Raw genomic sequence first — 22,854 nt, 5'->3', positions numbered from 1 at the left:
CCGACGGCGACCCACGAGAACCATTTCTATTTTCTGAGGGCCCGCCCATGCATGCACGAAGCGACGGTTTCGCTTGCGGGGCCCGGGCGGCCGCACGCTAGACCGGGCCGGATTGGACCGGACTGGACTGGACTGGACGGTAGCCGGTAGGCCGGAAGGGGTCCACGCGCTTCCACCGCCAGCCAGAGGAGAGCTTTGCGTTACGTGACGAGTGATGACAACGGAGGAGTGATTTTTTCATCTGCTCCGTCGTTTCGTCGTCGCTCCACTCTTTCTGAAGATCCGCTCAGCTATAGCTCCTCCTTTTGCGCTCTCCTCGCCCTTCTTTTTTCAGGCCTTCTTTCCTTGACTGGGTTTTTTACTCGTACTACATGATGCGATTGCACGCCATAAGTGTACTGTTTACATGATGCGGTCTTACATGAAACGGTCCTCTGGACTGAACAACTGTTGTTGTGTTTCCAGATCAATCTCGAATTTCCTGATAAACAAGTCCCAGATCAGCTGCCTGAAATGAAGGAATAGAAAGAGACTGATCAATGAACAACAGCCAGACTAGCTAAACCATTTCCTCCCCAGAGACACGACCAGAGCATCTTGGGCGCCAACGGCGGGAAAGAAGAAGAGACCGAGGAGAACGTGTCGGGGTGCGCACCGCCGGTCGCCGGAGGCTGAGCAACCCCTCGTTTTAGGCACGGCAGAATCATGAACCGCGAAATAAGCCTACTTATTACTCCGTGCCTACGCAAATGGTGTGCTTTGTTTAACTCATTTGGGAGTCCTCCCATGTGCTTAACTCTATCAGCTAATTCCTCTGGTCGCCGTCCTGCTCCGCAAATCACGGTGTTTAGAGCAGTGGTCTGCTTGATTGAGCAGTTTGATTGATATTACAATCCAACTGGAACTTGTTCATTTCTGTTTCCAGTTTATTATGGAATGACGTTTAAGTACCGGGTTGAATCATGTGCCCCTAATCAAAGTTCGGTTTCCTAGCTAACCGAGTTATTCATGGCCTCTGAAAAATAAAGAATGGAGTCCAACAACACGTGATATATTATACTACCTCCGTTCCATAATTCTTGTTAAAATCTTACACGTATCTAGACACTTTTTGGAAATAGATACATCCATTTTTGAGCAAATTTGAAACAAGAGTTATGAAACGGAGAGAGCAGTACATAGATAAAGACAGCAAATTAAGGTTACCTTACAAGTCGTTAACTCAAATAGGCCAACAAAGCGCAACGAACTGAACTATCGTGGGAGTGCAAAGCAACCTAACAAAGGAAGCTGCATAACAAATTCAGTGATTACAGTGAGCACAACTTTTCTGACAGATGACAGTACACTTCTTTGCTGCATCGATTTAATAGTACTTGGGCCTTTGCAGTTCTGGTCCATCAGATTCAGCATTCAAGTTGCCACCTGCACCCCATTCACGAGCAGACGATCCCAGCAGCAGCGGATGATTCATGACCTACAAATCTGACCAGAACAACTCCTTCCCCTCCACTCTATTCTGTGGTTAATACAGGACACAGACAGCATATGAATTTCACTACACCAGGCGAGAATCACCATCCACAAGAAACAACAGCATACCGTCTAGTTGTGTCGATGAATTTCACTGCCTTACCCATGCTACTAGATCTGGCCTATACATGATTGGAACGAGAGGTTTTCCAAGGTGAAAATTCAGACACGATGGTGGAATGTCAGGAGCTAAGATTCCTGGGTATGTGGGCGCAAGTTGCTTCTGAAAAATTCCCCCAAATGGTTAACAAACTTCTGCGGCTGTAGCCACCACATGGGTTCAGATGCAATTGGGCTTCCAGACACAACATCCTGTGTGCTATCCTTCTTTGTGATGCTATCTGAGAAATCACGCCAGTTAAGCATCGCACGCTTCAGCCGGGATGTTCTCTTGCCAGTGACGAGATATTTGGTGTAATCCCTAGCAAGGCGGTACAACTCCTCTCCCCTAATTATATGGATATACTGCACAGCAAAGCAAACAAAGTAGCGATTTAGAAAGGACAAGAGGGGGCTCCTTAATTGTTCTCAAGCAATTAGAATGTAAAACATATTCATGTCATGTGTGTTACGGTGGAAATGGAGTTGTGGAAAAGTCTTGTGTTTGGCAGATGCAAGCATAGTTACTCATATACTATTTAGAACAAATCTACTAATGGAGACGACCACAAGAAAAAAGTGCACATGTAACTAACGTAGCGCCAATCAATCAGCATCCCTTGTAATTGTAAGCGTCTCTAGTGCCAGGAGTGCTTTTACCTTTTTACTTGTAAACTGGTCCACATAGATAAAAAATAAGAAACATGAGAGATCTTTGACTCAAATGGATGGTTTTGTAAAAGCTAAAAAATATGTATAATCGTCCACATTACTTCACTAATCGAAAATGGAAATCTCACTATTATGTGGTCCAATTATCCGCCACGACGCGCTCACCCGTGGTTACTTTCTGACAGCTATCACGCTGCTGGAACAATCTCCACAACCAGCACAATGCCTTCCATGGCTCCTTTCTGCTTCCCCATTTCTGCCGCCATCACTACTACACCAGTGCAGAAGTACACAAAAATGGGGAAAAAATAATTTTAACTTTACTTATGTGAGCTTTCAATAATTTCAGACAATAGGTTACAAAAACTTCCAGGTTAACTTTCAAAAAAGTTTCAGGGATAACTTTTCAAAACTCAGTAACTTCTGAAATTTTGTGAGCTTTCAACAATCATGATGGGCTCTCAAAAATTTGTGAAACCAACTAACATGTAAAGTTGGCATCAAAATTTTCCTTCAGCTTGGTAGCCCCAAAAATGCACCGACCTCCGCATGAGGCAGTGAGGAAAGCCGCATCACAACAGCAGCTCAACATGCCTTATAGGATGTGGACAAGCCACATCCTCATCAACGCTGAATCTAGGCACCACGAAGTGTGGACAAGCGCACCTCGCCGGTGCCGGATACGGCGGACAAAGCCAGCGAGGGACATCACCATGCCCAGGATGGTGGAGTAGGCCTGACGGAGAAGGGGAAGATAAAGAGATCAACATGTGGCTTTGTTTTGATGTCAGGGTTGGACAAGGGCGGAAGAGAAGCTACAGGCTGCCAATGATCGAGCTGAGGGAGATCCGGGGGCTTACAGTGGAGAAGAAACAGGAGGATAGATGAGATCCGTAAGGAAGCACAGAAAGCTTGGCTGTGATTCAGTCGTTGAGAGGGTAAGAAAGAGAGAGCAGGCAAAGTGAAAGTTGTGGAAGCAATCATGGGCACGGATACCTGCTAAGGAGTCTTTCCAATTATCCTCATTTAAGATAAATAGCAAAAAAAAAGGGAAACAACCAAACTGCTTGCTTGATGTAGTAAGTACTCCGTATATCTTAGCAATTACAAGAGGTTGGAAAGTACGCATAGCTCATTTAAATGAACAGTTATCAAAATACAGTACTTTTTCAGAATAAAGAACAACGGAAAGTTAGAATGAAGCAATGAATTACCGTGAGTATAAAAGCGATGGTAGCTAACAAAACTTGGACCATTTCATATAATGATTCCGTGAAAGACTCATCCTCTGGGCCATCAGAACCACCACCACTGCCTCCATAACGGTTAATATTTCCACCATTTCCGCCAGAACCTTGGCCCATAAGTTTAGCCATTTTCTCCATCAGCAAGTCTTGTATGGACCGTTGTTTTTTCGCTTCATCCATTGCTTTATTCAAAGATTCCATGGAAAATTGCTGAAAAGAAAGTGACAATATAAGTAGCATATGGTTACACAGTGGTAGAGCCAGGAATAGCTAAAAAGCATAAAAGCCTGGTCGAGCCGCAAGCTAAGTAAACACACAAAAATTGCGACAAAAAAAATTGGATTCATATTCACACAATTATAAGCATCGATTTTGAGAGCCCCAAATCGAATAATCAAACTATCAGTATGAGGCACACTAAATTTGGGATTATATTTAGAAATAGAGCATGATCACAGTTCCCATTGCACGACTTATACGTTTTCAGTACTTTCCATATCAACAAAAAATCTTCTCATATCTGAAAGTTAGTGATTGAAACTTACAGTTCAATGATGTAGTGACTAACTAATGAATCCTTACAATGAAAACTAGTGAAACTGCCGAGCGCTCGAGCCCCGCGAGTCATCTACCTCCATATGCCTCATGCTATGCATATGCCTGCATGATACGTCAAGGTGTTGAGTGCAGAGCAGCAACCTGAGGCTGAGGTGCCAAACAAGCAAGGAGTACCTAGATCTAGTGTATTGCCGTGCTACAGACTGCAAACTCTAATCAAGTCATCAAGGCCTCATCTTGCAAGGCTAAGTACTGTAGCTGAACTGGGCTGGGAAGCATGGCTCGAGAAGCCTTTGCCAGTGTGCCTGCCCAAAGGGTGAAAATGCCCATTTACTAGATGTTGTACTACTGGCGTCGCGGCTTCTACTCCACGCTGGCGAGACAGGGCAGCAGCCCAGGGTTGCTGGTTGCTGGCTCTGCCCCTCAGCCTCTGATTAGAGAGAGCAAGTTCCCTAAGAATCTTAATGTAATGACTAGCACAATACCCATTGTTACTAAGGACTAACAACATACATTGTATATTAAAAGAATGATGTACAATTATTTATCGTCTCAGATCAAATCATCAAATATTATTCTCATATCAATGGTTCGTGCCAAATCAACAGGTGGAGGTCTGAAGGTCACGAACAGTCGCCACCAATTCGGATATTTATAGGAATAAAGAATATGCCTGTTTTAATTGTCTGCTCCACGAATTTACGCTGCATCGCTATGTCCTATAACTTGAAAAAAAATCGACAAGACCCCAAGAGAACTCTTACTCCAAAAACAAAAGAAATGATCAATCATTAGAAAGTTGCAAAGGCTACTTACATCATTGACAAAATCAAGGTTTCGCTTCCCACTTGAGGCATATACAGGACTAAGCCTTTTATGGAAAGCAGCAACCAGGAGCCTTGGATATACCTTCTCTTGCAGATTGCAAGATCTAGAAAAACGCAGGCTTACAGAATGTTGACGAAGTAGTTTGCAAGTTCTTCCAAGGCCCGCTACTGGCCTGTCCAAAGTGAGCCCACCATGAGGCTTGTATGTTGTAGCTTGGAAGTAGCTCATGTTTCCTACTTATTGAATTGTAATTAACAAGACCCAAATCTGCAGGTTTAAAATAGAAATGGGTAGATACAGATTTAGAAAGAAGAGTAACATATATCCAGATTCCAGAACATTATCAACTGAACTGATCTAATTCAAAAATAATAGTTTCTCTGTTTTGCATAACGATGTAGTCACAGCTCAAGATGATTCATATGGAGTCACAATCTTGCTCCATAAAAATAGAATGATCTGATCACCTGATGGTGCAGAAGTCCATTTAATCAGCAGTGTATGTAATCAAGCATTGATTTCCAATTAAAGAATTGAGTGTGCGTGCAATGGTTGTGGAACATAAAATTTCCGTTATGTAAGAGCAGAATTCTCAAAGTTAAGAGGTGGATTATGGTGGAGAATTGGAGATGATGTGAAAACGAGCTCCACCTCAGATGAACTATAGGGGATTCAGACCAGCTACCACACTACTCCAAAAGCTAAGTAAAGCAAAAGTGGAACAGCGAACCTTCAGTAGACCACACTCGAAGCAATAATGCAGGCTGAAATGCAGCCCTCTTCTCATTTCTATTCCCAGCACTCTTTACATCAAATCAAATGTATCCAACAAGCAGAAAATCATGTCACGGGCAAAGTAAACGTACTAATTTCGTACAGCTGATAGGAAGGACGGATCTAGATGGTCTGCAGTAGGGTTTAACGAATCAGATGACAAAATTCTCATACCTCAGAAACCGATGGCAAAATTGGTGGAACGAGGCTGAGTCAGCGGGGATGTGATGAGGTAAAAGCGCCGAGGTATAGGGGGTTTGTGGGCGTGGGTGAGGCGGGGGAGGGAGGGGGAAGCGCCGCAGTGACGGATACGGCGCAGCGGGGGAGAGATAGGGGTTGCGCGCATTGGATGTGGGTCGGGGTGGGACGGTGGGTACTTCAGAGTCAGACTCCGGAGACGAAGAGGAAATGAAGCGAGAGCGCTCCTTTGCGGGTAACCGCGGGGCACGGTCACCTGCGCGTCTGATGCAGCTTCGGCCCACCGATTTTTGGCCCGTGAGGCCGTGGCCATTCCTTCGGCTTTACCGCGTTACCCGTTCCTGCGGCATTTTTTTTTTCGGATTTGCTAGGAATCAGTCGCCCGAGAAATTTGTTTTCTCAGCTGACAGCAACATCCTTCTGGTACTAAATTCTTGATTCAAATTGTCTAAATATGGATGTATCTGTTCTTAGAAATTGTCTAGATACATGTAATATTTCGACAACAATTTAAGATCGGAGGGAGTAGCTAAGTACGCGAATAACTGAAGAAAATTAGCTAAAGATAGTTGGTTTGGTGGATTGCTGATATTGGAGTACGTTGCACAGGTCGCAGGTTCGATCTCATCCCTGCCTTTTTTTCTTTCTATTTTTGGTTTCTAATTTATAAATCGTTTCATTTTTGCTTTTAATTTTTATTTCTCTTACTTTTTTGTTTTTAACTTTATATATGTGCACTTACGTAAAATTAATAGCGGTACAAGATAATTTGTACATTTTTTTTGTATCCCGATTTTTTTTTGAACGAGTTGCATATTCCAAAAACCATAACGGCAAAAATTTATATGTGCAAGTGTGCAATTTCATAGGTTCACATTTTGAAGCTGAAATCGCACGTTCGACGTTTTCACATTTTTAGACCCATTATCAGTTTTTATCCACATGATATCTCTTTGTGTACGTAACTCGATGGTTGGCATATTCTTAAGCATGAAATTTTTAAAATTGCACGTGAAATTTTGGGTGCAATTTTAAAAATTGCAACTGAAATTTAATGGACAATTGAAAAATTGCATGTGAAATTTTATGGGCAATTTTTAAAAATTGTACGTGAAATTTAGATGCAAATTTCTAGACGATTGTTCCCTTACAAATTTGATATAATCGTGTGTGTAGAGAGAGAGGGGGAGGGGGAGAATCCTACCACTGCAAGTGATATAACTATGTCTGTGTGTGTTAGAAATGGGGGATGCATGTGTCATGGCTTGCAAACCTTGCAGCCTTCTTCCAGCCGGTACAAAGATGCCTCCAGCTCTTTCCTTGTTGCGTGGGGCAGGCCACAGTGAGAGAGATACGGCTCATCTTCTCCGAATCAATGCTGCAGATGCAGGTGGCATAATACCCATTCATGCACGTACTAATCGGGATAAAATTAATGGGTAGGCTAAGTTGTCGACTGAGAAACAAAAATTCTCAGTCGACTGAGCCCTAGTCAATCCCTTCTTTTTTAGGAAAAGACAGTGATCCCGTCATTCTTTTTTTTTCTAGAAAGTGATCCCGTCATTCGACCAGAAGAAAAGAAGAGATCCAAGATGGATCCCGGGAAAAAAGAAAAGAAGAAAAAAAGAAGAGGGCAAAAAGCCTAATCTCTCGATCTCTAGAACACGCAACGGATGTCTTCCCAAACAAGGAAAGCAAGCTCGGGGGCATTTTTTTTCACCTTGACAATTTTCAAGTGTTCTCTCATGTCCTCTTACCATGGCCACCGTCAGTGTTGCGGGCGAGCAGCGGACAGCCTATCGGAACTGCAGGAGAACACATTTATTTTGATACACTTTTGGCTAAATTTATAAAACTCTTTCAACAAGGTTTAGACAGCTTTGAATAAAATTTGAGAGATATATAAATAAATCAAGAAAATGCAATGGAGTTCAAACTTTTAGCGAAAAAATAGGAGACGGTTCGATTGATAAAATTTCAGAAAAACATTCGATTGGATTCAAGAGCTTGCAATTTTTTAGAGGGATTTCAACAAAATTCATAGAGCTTTCAATATTTCTTATGGAACAAATGGAAAATTTGCAATCTCAGGTCCGACCGTCCCAACCTTGTCTAGCACGGACAACACCATACTACGTAGAACAATGATGACTAAATGACTTAGCAATACTAGGCCCGACGTATTTGCTACTCCAATGGGAAGCTCCTCCTTGTCACTTGTGGGCTTGAATGCTTGATTAGGAGTATTAGGAGCCCATTTGTGTGCCAACTTGTTTGGTTGTGACCGGTGAGGGGTGACAAACGCCAATGGGAAGCTCCTCCTTGTCACTTATGGGCTTGATTAGGTGCATCCCTCCTCCTCCTATTACATGACATGAATGCCGTGACGCGAAGTTCGCTTGGCGGTTTGCGATGAGCATATCAGGGTTATCCATTGACTTTGAACCGGTTAAGGAGTGTAGCTATGCCGTCAAAGGTTGACAACTGCGCCTGCCCATGGCTCAAAGGCAGTGGTGTGAGTAGCGAAACGTGGATGGCGAAAAGAAAGAGGAATTGAAGTTACTTTCGAGACGACGCATTTTATCTATACTCTCTCCGAATTCTCTATCTTGCTATTATTCACACCGTATTTTTTTTTTTTCATCTCAGTATGTATATCAAATTGGGATGTGATGAAATGCATGTTATGACATAGCCACATACGCTACGGGTTTATCAGACAGCATGATGGCACCACGGAAGATTGAAACACGGGAACCTCCTTACGCTAAACAGAAGGACACGGCGGGCGGGTCAAGGGTCCAGTCACCGGAAAGAAAGAGAACACGTTTAAATGCCAGTGGCATGTCGTCCACACTCCACGGGGGCCACAAGAACGACAAGGCCACGACTATTCCAACCGGCCGCACTTGTGCTGTTCAGCAAGGAAAAAAGAAACGGAAAACATCTGAGACTCTGTCCGCCCGCCCGGCGAAAGCCCCTGGCTGACTCTATACAACAAGCAGTACTGGGAGCTAGTACCAGAACAGTTGAACTAGAGGAGTAGTACATCAAAGTAAGTACAGTACAGTAGTAGTAAAAAGGTTCCTCGCAAATTTCAGAACCGGGGTGAAAATCCGGTTCAGCTAGCACCTCCAGCAGAACGGGTTGTGTTCCTTGAACGCGGCCACGACATCGGCGACGGATCCTGCCGCGGCCGCGAGGGACACGAGCAGGCAGACGGCGCTGAGCGTCTGGAGGAAGATCCACGTCCGGCTGCCCCTGGCCACCCCTCGCTGCGCGATGTACATCTCCACGGGGAAGTAGACGGTGAGCGGCCAGAATGAGATGGCGCCGATGAGCCCCACCACGGAGCCGAAGAAGGGCATCAGCATGGACACGGCCGTGGTGACGCACACGTAGGCGGTCCGCCAGGTCAGGCGGAGCGGGCACACGGACACCCGGAACTGGGTCGGCCAGAGCCGGACCTCCTTCTCGCCCACGAACGCGCTCCCGGGCCACGCCTCCGCCGCCCGCTGCTCCACGTAGGCGAAGACGGGTTGGGAGATGACCTGGTAGGTGCCCACCAGGTGCACGGCCACGGCGGCGTTGGCCACGTCCAGCAGCCAGAAGGGCTCGTAGAAGCCGAAGCCCGTGAGGAGGTTGTCCGGCGCGCCGTCCCCGAACGCTGCGTAACCCACGCACCCGCACAGCAGGTAGATCACCGTCGTCGCCGCCACGCTCACCGCCGTCGCCTTCTTCATCACCTTCGCCTCCGACGGCGCCGCCGCCTTCAGCGTGTCCTGTTTTGTTTAAGGAAACACAGCAAACACGAGTTAGTCAACGAAGAAAGACTAAACAAAGAAAGGGGGGACAGGATTGTTCTTTGTGGATAGCGACTTGCCTGGATCTCGAGAAGGACGATGGAGAACCCGTAGGCGAAGGCCATGTTGCCGAAGGCCTGAAGGCTGCGCCAGAGTTTCTCCATCGCCGTGACGCTCGTGCCTGCGGCGGTCATGCCGACGACGATGCCGGTGAGGTTCCCCTGGATCCCTTTGTTCGCTGCGATTTAATTTGTTGCAAAACGTAATCAAGCACAATCATTCCGGACAGTTATTCAATTTGGTTCTACAGTTCCACACGCAGGGATGTGTACGTTACGAACGCACCTATGATCTGCGCGACGCCGAGGGCGATGCCGATGGTGGAGTAGGTGAAGGACATGACGGTGGCGACGGTGGAGAGCCACCACATGTTGTCCAGCCCGGGGATCTGCGAGAAGGCGACCTGCATGATGCCGTAGATGGCAATGTATGGGGTGATCGAACTCTTGCACTCGCTCTTGTGCCCTTCCAAATGGAAACACCCCGCCCTCTTGATCGCCCTGCCCATCCCAGACAGAGCAAACAGCTTAAAGATTTACTCTACAGAGTAGTACTAGGAGCAAGGGGGTTAAGTGATTAAGTCGAATAGAGTACAGCATGCTGACGGAGGCGGCGATGGTGATGCCGATGCCGATGCCGAAGAGGTTGGCGAACTGGATGGCGCCGCAGAGCCTGACCTTTGCGCCGCCCAGGGTGGCGCGGACGGCGGCCATGTAGGTGCGGTTTCGGGGTCCGGAGACCGGGTCCCCGGTCCGGTAGCAGTCGGCCAGGAGCGCGGAGGTGTAGTAGATGACGGCGGCGAAGAGCACCATGACGCCGGGGCCCCCCACCCAGCCCAGCTGCGCCACCCCCCACGCCAGCGACAGCACGCCGGACCCGAGCACCGTCGTGATGATGTGCGCGCTCGCGGTCCACGCCGTGCCCGTGCGCCGCGGCCGCCCGTCGTCGTCCGTGTCGTACTCGGCCGCCCGCGGCTTCGACAGCTCCATGCCGCTGTACGCGTCGCCGCCTGCCGCCTCGAACCGCGTGCCGAAGGGTGCTGCCGCCCTGCCGTGGGACATTGGCCGGAGATCTATTGGGATTTTTTTTGGGCTGGATGAGGGGATGCGAGATTGGAGAATTGATGGAGCTAGGAGGAAATGTTGTGTGTATTTCGCCCGCAGAATTCAATATTTAAGGAGATTGGATGCTATCCTATCCTGGTAATTATTTATGAAGGAATAATAAAGACCGAAGCTTTTCCTGGATACAGCATCAGTACCGCCGCAGTATATCAGAGTACAAAACATGCAGTCCTAGCTGTCTTTTTTCTTCTTTTCTTTCTTCTTTTTGAAGCTCGCAGTCCTAGTTGTCGATTTGTTTTGTCACCAAACTTTGATAAGCATTACAAGTGTGGATGAAGCAATGCATGCTTTCACGGCGAATTATCAGGTGAAAAACCTCATTCGGTGAAAACCGTGGAAACTTCATAAAAACCATGTTTAAAAGTTTCAAATTTTTTTTACAAAAATACCATATGTTGGGAGAATGATGTTTTACACACCTGCAAAATTTCAAGTTTAAAGTCAAAATCATTTGGAAGGAATTAAAAGGAGATATTTACAATGAATAGTGTCAAACATTGAAAGATCACTATTCATGCATAATTTGTTTTTTCCGCTGCTACCAAACGCCATTGAGTTTGGACTTGAAATTTTACACATATATAAAACATCACTTTTCTAACATATTTATTTTTTTCAAGAATTTTTTGAAAAAATTTCAGTGGAGTTTTCACAGTTTGCGCCGTAGAGGTGGTTTTCACCGGATACTTTGCCTGCTTTCACATACATAATCGAATGTAAAAAAAACCAATTGTGATGGATCCAGAGGTTCAAGCAACATCAAATTTGTCTAAATCAAGTAATGTTGTTGCGTATAACATCACGGCTAATGTAGAAGCCTCCAAACAAGTATAATTAAATAGAAGCCAAGAATTAGTTATGAATTGATCATACCGGTTGGAATTACTCACATGGTTTTGAAAGCCCCCCTCCCTCGAGCAGTCGCCGATGTTAGGGCTCGGAGTACAGATGGTGTAGCTGGTAGAGCCTAGGGAAGCGAGAGACGGGCCTGTGCTGGTCGCGATTACAGGGGCAAACATGTCGGTCGACGATTGTGCACCTCAAGGCCGAGGCCGAGTTCCCAGTAGGTTCCGTCATCGTCGAGTAGCCAGATGGGGAGGCGCAACAACAGGAGGAAACAAAGAGGCCCGACGTGGAGTAGCCGAGTGGGGAGGCGCAACAGCCGGAGGAAACAAAGAGGACCATCAAGGGGTAGCACGAGAAGCCGTTGTGGCGTTGGAGCCGAGAGGCGAAAAGGGTTTCGGCACATGAAGAAGAGAATGAGAGGAACACGAGAGTTGAGAAGAGTGTCGACCGTGCTTTATGTGATACGCCAGCGGCTTTACGTTTGGGCGGTTGCGATGCGACCAATCGAATTTTATCTTAATTTATACTCTAATTAAGATATACATTGCAAATACACTATCACCAAAATATTATCAGCAGTGTAAAAATATAAAGTTTATTCACGTAGCATAATCATTGACAATATGCGAACAATAGCTGTAAAGTGTAAATAAAAAAAGTTCATTTTTTCGACGTGACAAAAAATAGCTTGCTATACACTTTAGGAGTAGATGCTAAATGTAGTGATCAATCAACGGTGCATTGCAATTGCAAGTACTGACATTTGTAACCTCCTTGATTTGGTCAAGTTGTTAGTTATACAAAGGTGTTCCTTGCCAATTTCTACGGTTTGCGTTTGGCCAAACCAGGAACGCATTCCCCATGTCCCGGCAGTTTCAATGTTACCGCTGGGTTTGCGCCCAACTGCCGGTCTCCGTTTACAAACGCCAGGCTTTCCGGTTCTTTCCGTGGTTGATCTTGGAAGACCCATCGCTCCTGATTTCCGTTTTGGATGAACTAGTAAATTCTTTATTTGGCGTCACCAAGTATTGGGAAACGTGCAACTAATGCTTGTCAATTTTGGTCAGATTTAGTGACATGGGTGTTTGCTTGGAAGCTATTGATACTTCAATAGTCCCACGTCACTCAGGAAACGTTGTGTGACGCGAAAGAGATAGGAGAGGAGAGCATCTTTGTCTGTGTGCACACCGCTCGCACGCAGTCCTTGTAGGCCTCGAGCACCTAACGCTGTCGGACGGCTTTGATTGTGTCATGAGTCATGACTTTGGTGTTCTCTTTTTTATCAGAAACTCATTTCGTCACCATTGACTCGTGTATAGCGGTGTGGCGGCGTTCTCTTTTTTTATTAGAAACGCATCTGACATTTTTTTTCTGCGGAAATAGAAACGCATTTGACTTGTTTGGTTATTTACTTGTTTGGTTTACATTTGGTTCATAAATGACTGCCACCGTCGAATCCCTCAAGTATTCAGTTCTCAAGACTGTCTCCATCTATCGCACACCTGCAAATTTGTGTCAAGCTCTAATATAGTTGTTCGATTCTTCCTCCACATAGATTTGTTGCTGATTGGAATGTGGTCTACTAAGCAAAGTCTCTTTAGTAGGTCATTTTGGAGTTTTCGCTTGCACAGCACGTTCTCGACTCTCCCTCTTAGTGAGCCAATATGCTGCCGCATGTACCACAGCGCGTGTAAGAGAACAAAAATTGAACAAAAATTAGTTCGGTAGTTTAGAAACAAAAATGGACCAGTAGAGATGACTGAGAGGAAGAAGTTTTGTATTCCCTCCGTCACATATTAAGTGACGACATATTACATGTATCTAAACGTTTTTTGGATATAAAGACATCCATATTTGCACAAATTTGAGTCACTTAATATTAAATAGAGGGAGTATTTTGTATCAACTGGAGTACAAAAATACGGTCATCCAGTAAATTAAATGAAGCATTGGCCGCAAGGTTTGAGGATGCCACATGAAAAGTTGTCGCATGGCCTGAGTTTAGAACCTCTAGGTTTCAATGGCTCGTGCCTGTTAGTTTCAATATAGGATCATGCTTGGGTGCCGTACGGCTCGTGCCTTAACAGTCACTGACGCATGTTCTGGTCCCATGCATTAGTGGCTGCGTCGTACATCACCGAAGCGGCATCCTTCAATATACAGAAAATCAAAACCACAGACGCAAGAGAGAAGATCCAAGGCTGTGGCCACGAGAGTGAAGCGTGTTATACAAAGAAGACGACTATGAGTACTTTAAAAAAAAGCTGTCAAAAAGAAGACGGCTATGAGTAGATAAAAGTAAGGGCCAACATATGTCCGTTCCGTAGCCCAACTTTCAAATCACATATCAAATTTGAGCAATTTTTTTAACTAGTTGATAGAATCACAATTTTTTAAGTTTCCATCGAAATAGGTAATACCAATATCTTTGGTAAAAAAAATGGTAATACTAATATCATATTTCTTTTCTCAAAAATAAAATAAAATCGAGTGGCACTTATACCCCCTGGGCTTAGGGTGCCGTCGATGGCACAAGACATCTGGCCACCCACAATTAACAAACATCTGGCAATGTGGCGCTGGCGGCCACCACCAACATCTGGCAGTCAGACATTCACAATCAAGTGGTTGCTCTGAACCAGTCCGATGTGATATTATGCGAACAAAACAGATATATTCTCATGATCTAATGATTCCATGAGTGACTTTGGATGGTTGATTGTGCTACTCTATTATGCATCCTTCTCTTCTTTCACTTTCATATGCTATTTTGACCTCCCTGTGCAGGAAGCGACGAAATGCCGCAGGGGTATAAATTCTCTGAATCGTTATTTGCTTTTGCTGTCAAGCATCTAAATAAGCAGTGGTGGAGCTCGAGCATATTTAGCGAGTGGCCATCCCTTAAAGGAGAATGGATTACATATAAAACAGGAAACTGGCTTCGCCACTTGCTAGTTCCTAGACCTGGTCTGCAGTGCTACTTTCTCAAAGGGACTGCAAAACTGAAACACATGAACATTAAGTTCAAAGTAAATTCTAAAAAATAAATAAGAAAAGAACACATATACTCCCTCCCATCTCGTATTAAGGACTCCACTTTCCCGATGTATATATGCCTAAAAAACGTCTAAATACATGCAATAGAAAGTCACTTAATATGAGACGGAGCGAGTATTAAAAATGTTGTATGTGTTTTCATTTTAAAGACTATGCACCTTGACCTTGGGCAAAAAAAAAAAAATCCAATGTGAAACCACAAACCATTATATTTCTTACACAGACTAAACATTGTTTTTCTTTCTTTCGAGAAAGTTGCTAAAAGATGGCTTACAGAAAACACAACCACACCGTGAGAAGTGTAGATATTATTCGTAGTACAAAATCTCGAACGGGTGGACTTTTCATGATTCTGTTACTCCGTGCTGCATTTGAATAATGAATAATGAAGTGCTACGACTTAGAATTCTTCAATCAAATTCACATGTTCGTGAGAGCTGAGGGTAGTTCAGGTGGTTGGTTCCTTGTGGTGAAACCAGCCCATCCGGTTTCAAGTTTTCATGGGTGCTCGTATTTCTCTGAGTTTATTAATTGTCGAAATATTACATGTATCTATACGCTTTTTAGGCATACATACATTTATATTTAGACAAGTTTGAGACAATTAAAAGGGATCGGAGAGAGTACTAACATTGAAATACTCCCTCCATTTCTTAAAGATTGACATATTAGTTTTCATTAAGACAAAGTTTTGACCACAAATTACTATGTGAAAGTGTGATTTATATGACATGAAACCACAGGTATCATGAAGTACTTTTGATAACGAATTTAGCGATACTAATTTCATGTCATATAAATCACACATTGATATAGTAATTTATGATCAAAAGCTTGTCTTAATAAAAACTAATATGCCAATTTTTTAAGGAACGGAGGGAGTAGTTGCCAAGAGATAAATTAGCTAGAGAGATCATTCTATTTACAAATTTTACATAACCAGCTATCACGTCGGGTTTAACAGCATCACGGCAATCTATATCATACCATGTCAAATACTTATTTTCTCTCACAGGAAACCCTACTAATTATCCTCGGCTCAGAGATAATCAGGAGGTATACATTGGGTTGTGTCAGAAGGCCGTGCACATGTTCCTCTTCAAGTTTGAAGAGCACTCTTGCTGCATGGGAATGCCAGGGCTACAAAGCCGAGTCCTTTTCGGCTCTGATATTCTAACATGTTTTATTGCTGCTGGCATCAACTATACCACGTTCATCCTGGTCCTCAGACCTCTGGCCTTACGAAGCTGAAGCTAACGAATCACAATGTGATCTAATTATGTCCCATGGAAAACTGGGGGCCAATCTTTTTAGTGACACACAAATTAGCAGTTACCGCCTTCAGGGTACATTCCGTGTAGAATAAGACCCATGGGTGACCTGGAATTAGCATTATCAGAAAACCAAAACATTCACACCATATCCAACATAAAGAAATGCTAGAAGAGAAATTGTGCGAACCCACTAAGAATTCCATCAGGAGTTATTCTAGAGACACAATATACAACATAAAGAAATGTCTGAAGAGAACTTGTGTGAACTTACTAAGAACTCCATCAGCAGTTATTCTAGAGGAGGCATCACGATCCAACATTCGACTAATATAAGATCTCGCCGAGAACTGGCATTAATTTCCATGGACCACTGTGGAAATCAAGCTCAACTGTCTTTACAGCGTCAAAAACAGCTTGCAGAGAGCCCCCCTTGAAATGGCAGTGAACCAAGCAATAGTACATGGAGTAGCACCCCAGCACCCCATATATCTACTTTCTCTGCATAGCTTCCTGACAGAACCTCAGGCGCCAGATAAGTTGGGCTCCCAGCAATGCCAGATAATTTCTGACCTGACTACATGAGCCAAAACTAGATTCTGATAATTCATACAGATAAATGTGCAAGCAAAGCCCCCAATAGACGGTCTTGTGCCATTTAGGAAATCAAGTGCAAGTTCAAGTCCAAGTATTACAAAAATGACGGACTTCTGGTTTTGGTCCCTTGATAGAACAGTGTTGTTTTCTAGTTCCTCCGTTCAACAAAGAATGTCTCAACTTTGACTAAATTTGAATGATTTATACACTAAGTCACGTCTAAATACATCCTTTGTTGGACCGAGTGAGTAGAATACCTGGTAGAACAGTGTGAGACTTGGACCAAAAGAGAGACGTGTGAATAAATGCTGTCAGATGTTCGAACAGATCTGGACCAAATACGATCGCATACATCCACGAAGGATCCCATGCTCTACTCATATCGACCAAGCTTCCTAGGCGAAACGATCGACGAAAGTAGCGAGGGGATACCGAAACCTCTTGATCGCACGAGCCAAATGGAACATTCGTGTCATACAACATTGCCTTGACATTGTGTCTGGGCTACCTAGACTTGAAAAAGAGAATAGAGACCTTCCGGAATCGGGCCTTTGTTGGGCTTGTGTCATGCCGGACGCGCGGGTTATACCTGGGCATGGGTGGCCCGGCCGAAGCCCGGTATCGGGCCGGACCCGGGCTTCACTTTTCTATCCAAAGCCCGGCCCGAGAGCCCGAAAATATCCCAAAATGGCCTGAGTTGAGTATTTTTTAGAAAAAATAGGTATAAAAATATATTTATTTATTCCAAAATAATAATTGTAATACTTAAATGCCAATTTTCCGGACTTCGGGCCGGGCCAGGCTTGGGCTTCAGGTTTGACCATCGGACTTTTATGAAGCCCGGCCCGGCCCAGGGTTTGCCCAGGTATAGCGCGGGTGTGCGGAGAAATCACGCGATGCGACTGGACGTTCCCGCTGACTCGCCGTTTCTGATGCGTGGGCGCGTGGGCGGTCGCGGCTTTCGGCGTTTGGTGGCTGTTTGGATTGTGGAATGTTATCCTACCAATTTTTTGATCATTGACAAAAATTTGATCCTTATTTAGATGAAAGTCAACTTTTTGGCAAATGCTCCACTATCAAATCTAATTCATTGTTTTGTCGTGTGCTGAAACCAAACAGCCCCTTGATACTCCCTCCGAGGGAGCAGTGCCTTGCCCTACTGGCTCCTCCGCCTGTGCCCCCAGCCATCGGAGAGCCGCCGCAAAACCGCGCGCCCGCCGCCCACCGACAGGTCCTCCCATGCCTCCTCCCGCGCCGCCGACCACCGTAGCCCTCCTCGCGAACCCGCCCAGAACAACACTCCCCCGGACCCTCTCCTCGCCTTCCACTCACTCCACTCACCTCTCCATGTCCATTTCCTCCCACCGCCCCCGCACCGCGCCCCTCGCCGCGGCCGGCGGAAGTGGCGCGGCGTCCCCGTCCCTCCTCGCCGCCGACCCGGCCCGCCGCGACGCGGTAATCCTCGCCGCGCGCGGCGCAATGGCCAACTGCCTCGGCGAGACCCACCTCGACCTCGTCGTCCCCGGGCTCCGGCTCGCCGCCAAAGGCAAGGTGAGTAAACCATTTTGCCTGCCCGCTGGGGGAAAGGTTCCAGTGAGTAACCGTTAACTTTTGTGATGCGCAGGTAAGGGATGTCTACGAGAGCGGGGAGCACCTGGTGCTGGTTACTACCGACCGTCAGAGCGCGTTCGACCGGGTCCTTGCCTCCATCCCTTTTAAAGGGCAGGTATGCTCCTCCTCATCTTCTACCATGAAGCGTTGATAAACATGTACTCCCTCCGTCCAACAAAAGGTGTCTCAAGTTTGTCAAAATTTGGATGTATCTAGACATGACTTAGTGTATAGATGCATTCAAATTTCATCAAAGTTGACATCCTTTGTTGGACGGAGGAAGTAGCAGTATTTACATGCCAATGCCATACTGACCATCTACTTATTAAGCCAATTCGCAATTTGGGCTTCCTAGCATGTTGTTTGCATCGGCCATTGCTTTTCTTATTTGATGCAACCTTGTATTTTCTGATGTAATGTTTCTGTAGCAAGGCCACTCTGTATGATGCAAGATTTGTATTGATAATTCATGTTCCAAATAAACCCTTCTGCTGTAGATCCTTCTGATTATTCTTTGGAAGATTTCGATGTGAGAAATGCCAAAGTTTTTAGAAATGTAGTACTGTAATACTTAATCCCGTTGCCATTGTAGTGGATATTGTATCTGATCTCACTCTTTGGTCTATCCGGTTCAATTTTCCGGATCAAAGGATAGCCTCCACGCTTTAGCGCGACTATCTCTCCCCGCGCTAATGCATGCCCTTTTAAACTTTCTACTTCCGGGACTTTCGAGATAATGAATTCAGGTGGGGATCCTCTCCATCCTGGTGATTGCTAAAAAAAACTTCTAAAATGGTGGCATTGCATGTTTAAAGTAGTTATCACCTGAAAATCTAACAAGCTTGTCTCATTTGTTCAAGTTCATTGTTGCTGTAGCAGAGTGTTTTTAAGCTGAATGATGCATCGTTCTCTTTTCCCCGTGTATTGAAGTGCATAACTTGAATATGCTAGAATCAGGAAAAAGTCGCATCCACTATAAGTTACTTTGTTTTGCTCCAACATGAATGTTTATTTCAGGTTCTTAATGAGACAAGCCTTTGGTGGTTCAACAGGACAAGGCACATCACTCCAAATGCGGTGGTCTCTTGTCCTGACAAGAATGTGACAATTGCCAAAAGGTGCTCAGTTTTTCCAGTTGAATTTGTCGGTGAGACCTATCACTAGCTTCAACTAGTTTACAATTGTACCTGGCATAATCTTTGATGAAAATACTGAACAATTAGTTTGTTTTCAGTGAGGGGATTCGTCACTGGAAGCACTGATACATCACTATGGACAGTTTATAACAATGGTGTGAGGAATTACTGTGGAAATGTTATTCCTGATGGTATGATAACCAACAATGACACCGTAATAATTTGCCCCATTCATTCTTTTGAGTAGACCCTTTGTTGCAGGCATGGTAAAGAATCAAAAGCTAGCAGCAAATATCCTCACGCCAACAACTAAGGCTGCTGATCATGATGTCCCTGTCACTCCTGATGAGGTTTCCCCATCTTTTCTGAAATTATGTTTCTTCCCATGATGAACACACATAATATTTGCTGTACGGATTACATCTCCTACAAGCTAGCACTAATTTAAAGAGGAATGTGATAGATGGATGTTCTTAGATTATTCTCAAGTAACTCCGACTATAGACCTTGGCCCAAGCCCTAGGTTATATATAAAGACCTTGAGTTAATGGAGAAATAGTCAAGAATCCTCTTTCTGTCATGCCAGGAAGGTTACTCTATTTCGTCTTGCTTGCAAAGAAGTTTCCATTTGCTTGGTATTCATAAACAATAGTGCGGCAGGAACCTAGGGGCTATACGTGTGTGGTTGTGCCCATGTTGCTGATTCACCACAAAAGTGTAGTGCATTCCATCCAATTTTTCCTTTATTCAAGCATGCCTGCTGACAAAACTGTCCCAGAGATCTGTTTTTGCATCACCTTCTTTCTTTACATTTATTTTCGTTGAAAGAGCCTCTTATGTATCGTGATATTCTGCAGATAATAAAGTCAGGGCTAATGTCAAAGGAAGATTTTGATGAAGCAAGAAGTAAAGCTTTAAGCTTATTTGAATATGGACAGGTACTTGTTGTGTCATCTTTCTTCTAGCAACCTAGCAGTAACAGGTCCTACCAGGTCCATATCTGGCGACCTTCCTCTGTTGACTTCAGTTGCCAAGTTTGAAGCAGAGAATTAGCTTCCACGACTGATACTGATGACCAACTAGACCAACCATGCTTTCCACATCGAGCTTGAAATGCTTAAAAATTTGATCCGCCAATTCATTCAATTTTGATCCCTGTTATGTTTCCACTTAATATGATATGCGGCAATGGTCATTTTATTTCCAATTTTGCATTGCATGTACTACAGTAGCCTAATTGTTTTGAGAGAATATAGACTTAACACCCTGTTCATAACTCACTTTTCTTCTTGCAGCAAGTGGCCTTAGAGAATGGAGTGATTCTAGTTGACACCAAGTATGAATTTGGAAAAACAGCAGACGGCACAGTTATGTTGATTGATGAGGTTATGTTTTCAGACTTGCCTTTTCTTCTCTTAGGTTTTGTGCCAAATTTAACAGGGTTTCTGTTTCGTGTATAAACATGGTAGTCACACAATGAAGTTATTGCTCCATCACGTTTAAACTGTTTGCCCATGTCTTTGACCTGTTGGAAATTGTATCCACCAAAGACATCTTCTGAAATGTGCACTACACAGCTATTGTTTTATCATTTTCTATTTAGGTCTTGACTTTTTTCGTTTCTTTTGATGTAGAGTCGTAGACACGTAACAGTTTGTACTTTTCATGTTAATCATGTATGATGTCTTCTACCTGTTATGACTAGACATGAGCTGTTTGCACTAACTTTAAGTTAGTAGGTCGTGTTATTCGAGTTCCCAGGACTTTTATATTTTCTTTGTGAAGAACTGTATTATATTCCCGGAAATTAATTTGTTACCTGACTTCTGACAAAAATCATGGTTATTCTCATTTCTAACAAGCAGGTACATACACCTGATTCCAGCCGATACTGGATTGCTAATTCATATGAAGAGAGATTCAAATCTGGTCTGGAACCTGAAAATGTTGACAAGGTAACCTACCTTTGTTCGTATACACAAACATCTAACGGGATGGGAACACTTCACCCTTATGCAACTCTGGCATTAACCGTACTTATTAAGTTTTGTATAAATGCTGATGGGGTGATCTAATTATCACCAGGAGTTCCTAAGGCTGTGGTTTAAGAATAATTGCAATCCATACAAAGACCCGGTATGCCACTTTCCTTCCCAGTTTACTTTTAACACTGCTTAAGCATGTTTTCATAATGAGCCGAATATAAATCACATTAATTATGGAACTGACAATCAATATTTTCCAACATGTCAGACAATTCAGTTATGTTGGTTGGGTTGTGTGCTTATTAATTACTCTGAAATACAGGTTCTACCAGAAGCTCCGGAAGAACTAGTTTGCGAACTTGCTTGGCGGTATGCTAGATTCTATAGCTTCTCGTAATCCTTTTCATTTCAGAATAATTTGTCGAACCATCAAATTATTGTTCATCTTTATGTACATGAAACTGAAGAAAGGATCATATCTTGTTTTAGTTCAATAATTTTTTGCATAAATTAATAATTTTAGGATCATATCTTGTTGCAGTTCAATAATTGTCTGCATAAATTAATAACTATGCACTACAGGTACATATTCCTCTTTGAAACAATTACAAATACCAAGTTCGAGATCCCAGAAATACAGGTACTCACAGGATATTTGGTGTGCCTCTGGTTTAGTAGCCAAACATATACTTAATCGTTGTTTTTTGACAGCAGGAACCTATTCATGAAAGGATATCAAGGAACGTGACACAAGCCTTAAGGAATCTATAATTGCGAATGCTGTAACAAAGCACTTGTTCATGGCGACAAGAGGCTCACTATTGCTTACTATGTGCACATGAGATGTATCCTTCCCAAGGTTGGATTGATTTTCGTCCGAAGCTATGCTCGGTTATTGCAGTTGTATTAATCTCCATCCTCCCGGCCTTTGTGAATGAATTACACAAAGCTCCTGATGTGATATGGTGATAGAATAATTGGTCATGTTTCTGTTTGTGAGCTTTTCGGCATGCTCCCCTGACCACTAGTATTAACTTCCCCATGTCTGCAGCTTTGGAGAAGAATAAATGGAACATGCAACCTTCGTCTTTTTTTCGTGTTGTGTAAAAATGCAGTGTTAGCTGCTATTCCGGCTTAGTCCAAAATCTTGCTGCTCTTCAGACATCAGAGATTCATACAGATAACCGTCTGACCCATCAGGTCGTGTCACCATATATTGGAATTAAATTAAACTACTCGGTGTGGGAGACACGATCGGCAACCCAGATCTTGATTGCTCCACGACCAAAAGAGGGGGATCATCATCAAACCAAACCTGTTAGCAGCAGCACAGGCACAGCAACGGAGCTCCAACAATGGCCGAGAAGGGCGTGAAGGTGTTTGGCCATGTGGGCGTGCGCGATGGCCATCCGGCTGAAGGGCGTGGGCGTGGGCGTGGTGTACGAGTATGTCGAC

General features: G+C 44.1%; 3 protein-coding genes and 1 long non-coding RNA gene across 5 annotated transcripts; 1 reads left to right on the top strand and 3 right to left on the bottom strand.

Moving 5' to 3' along the window:
- Positions 1–1,032: 1,032 nt before the first annotated feature.
- Positions 1,033–6,093, bottom strand: LOC100837136. 2 transcript variants are annotated; one of them, XM_014896205.2, is made up of 5 exons: positions 5,886–6,093; positions 5,668–5,740; positions 4,926–5,204; positions 3,519–3,761; positions 1,033–1,998 (listed from the first exon to the last, which is right to left on the bottom strand). In XM_014896205.2, the coding sequence occupies exons 3-5, from the start codon at positions 5,163–5,165 to the stop codon at positions 1,723–1,725; spliced, it is 759 nt and encodes a 252-aa protein (XP_014751691.1). In that variant the 5' UTR covers positions 5,166–5,204; positions 5,668–5,740; positions 5,886–6,093; the 3' UTR covers positions 1,033–1,722. The 2 variants fall into 2 exon arrangements, with proteins under 2 accessions (XP_014751691.1, XP_003580035.1); XM_003579987.3 differs by lacking the exon at positions 5,668–5,740 and having other exon boundaries at positions 5,886–6,092.
- Positions 2,181–3,511, bottom strand: LOC112269441. Its single transcript, XR_002961289.1, has 2 exons — positions 3,165–3,511; positions 2,181–3,040 (listed from the first exon to the last, which is right to left on the bottom strand). It is a non-coding gene; the product is annotated as an uncharacterized LOC112269441 (long non-coding RNA).
- A 2,626-nt stretch (positions 6,094–8,719) lies between the features above and the next one.
- LOC100821177 (amino acid permease 3) lies at positions 8,720–11,002 on the bottom strand. The gene is made up of 4 exons (XM_010241756.3): positions 10,367–11,002; positions 10,058–10,272; positions 9,793–9,950; positions 8,720–9,691 (listed from the first exon to the last, which is right to left on the bottom strand). The coding sequence occupies exons 1-4, from the start codon at positions 10,831–10,833 to the stop codon at positions 9,035–9,037; spliced, it is 1,497 nt and encodes a 498-aa protein (XP_010240058.1). The 5' UTR covers positions 10,834–11,002; the 3' UTR covers positions 8,720–9,034.
- A 6,790-nt stretch (positions 11,003–17,792) lies between these two features.
- LOC100846681 (phosphoribosylaminoimidazole-succinocarboxamide synthase, chloroplastic) lies at positions 17,793–22,494 on the top strand. Its single transcript, XM_003581328.4, has 12 exons — positions 17,793–18,218; positions 18,292–18,393; positions 19,296–19,425; positions 19,513–19,605; positions 19,676–19,764; positions 20,272–20,352; positions 20,710–20,799; positions 21,280–21,369; positions 21,500–21,550; positions 21,722–21,768; positions 21,982–22,039; positions 22,114–22,494. Exons 1-12 carry the CDS (start codon positions 17,907–17,909, stop codon positions 22,168–22,170), a joined length of 1,200 nt encoding a protein of 399 aa, XP_003581376.2. The 5' UTR covers positions 17,793–17,906; the 3' UTR covers positions 22,171–22,494.
- The last annotated feature ends 360 nt before the right edge of the window (positions 22,495–22,854 follow it).

This window comes from Brachypodium distachyon, chromosome 5 (assembly GCF_000005505.3).
Source record: "Brachypodium distachyon strain Bd21 chromosome 5, Brachypodium_distachyon_v3.0, whole genome shotgun sequence".
Taxonomy (NCBI): Eukaryota; Viridiplantae; Streptophyta; class Magnoliopsida; order Poales; family Poaceae; genus Brachypodium; species Brachypodium distachyon.
Note: the sequence above shows the minus strand (reverse complement) of the source record. Positions and strands in the feature narration are given on the sequence as shown.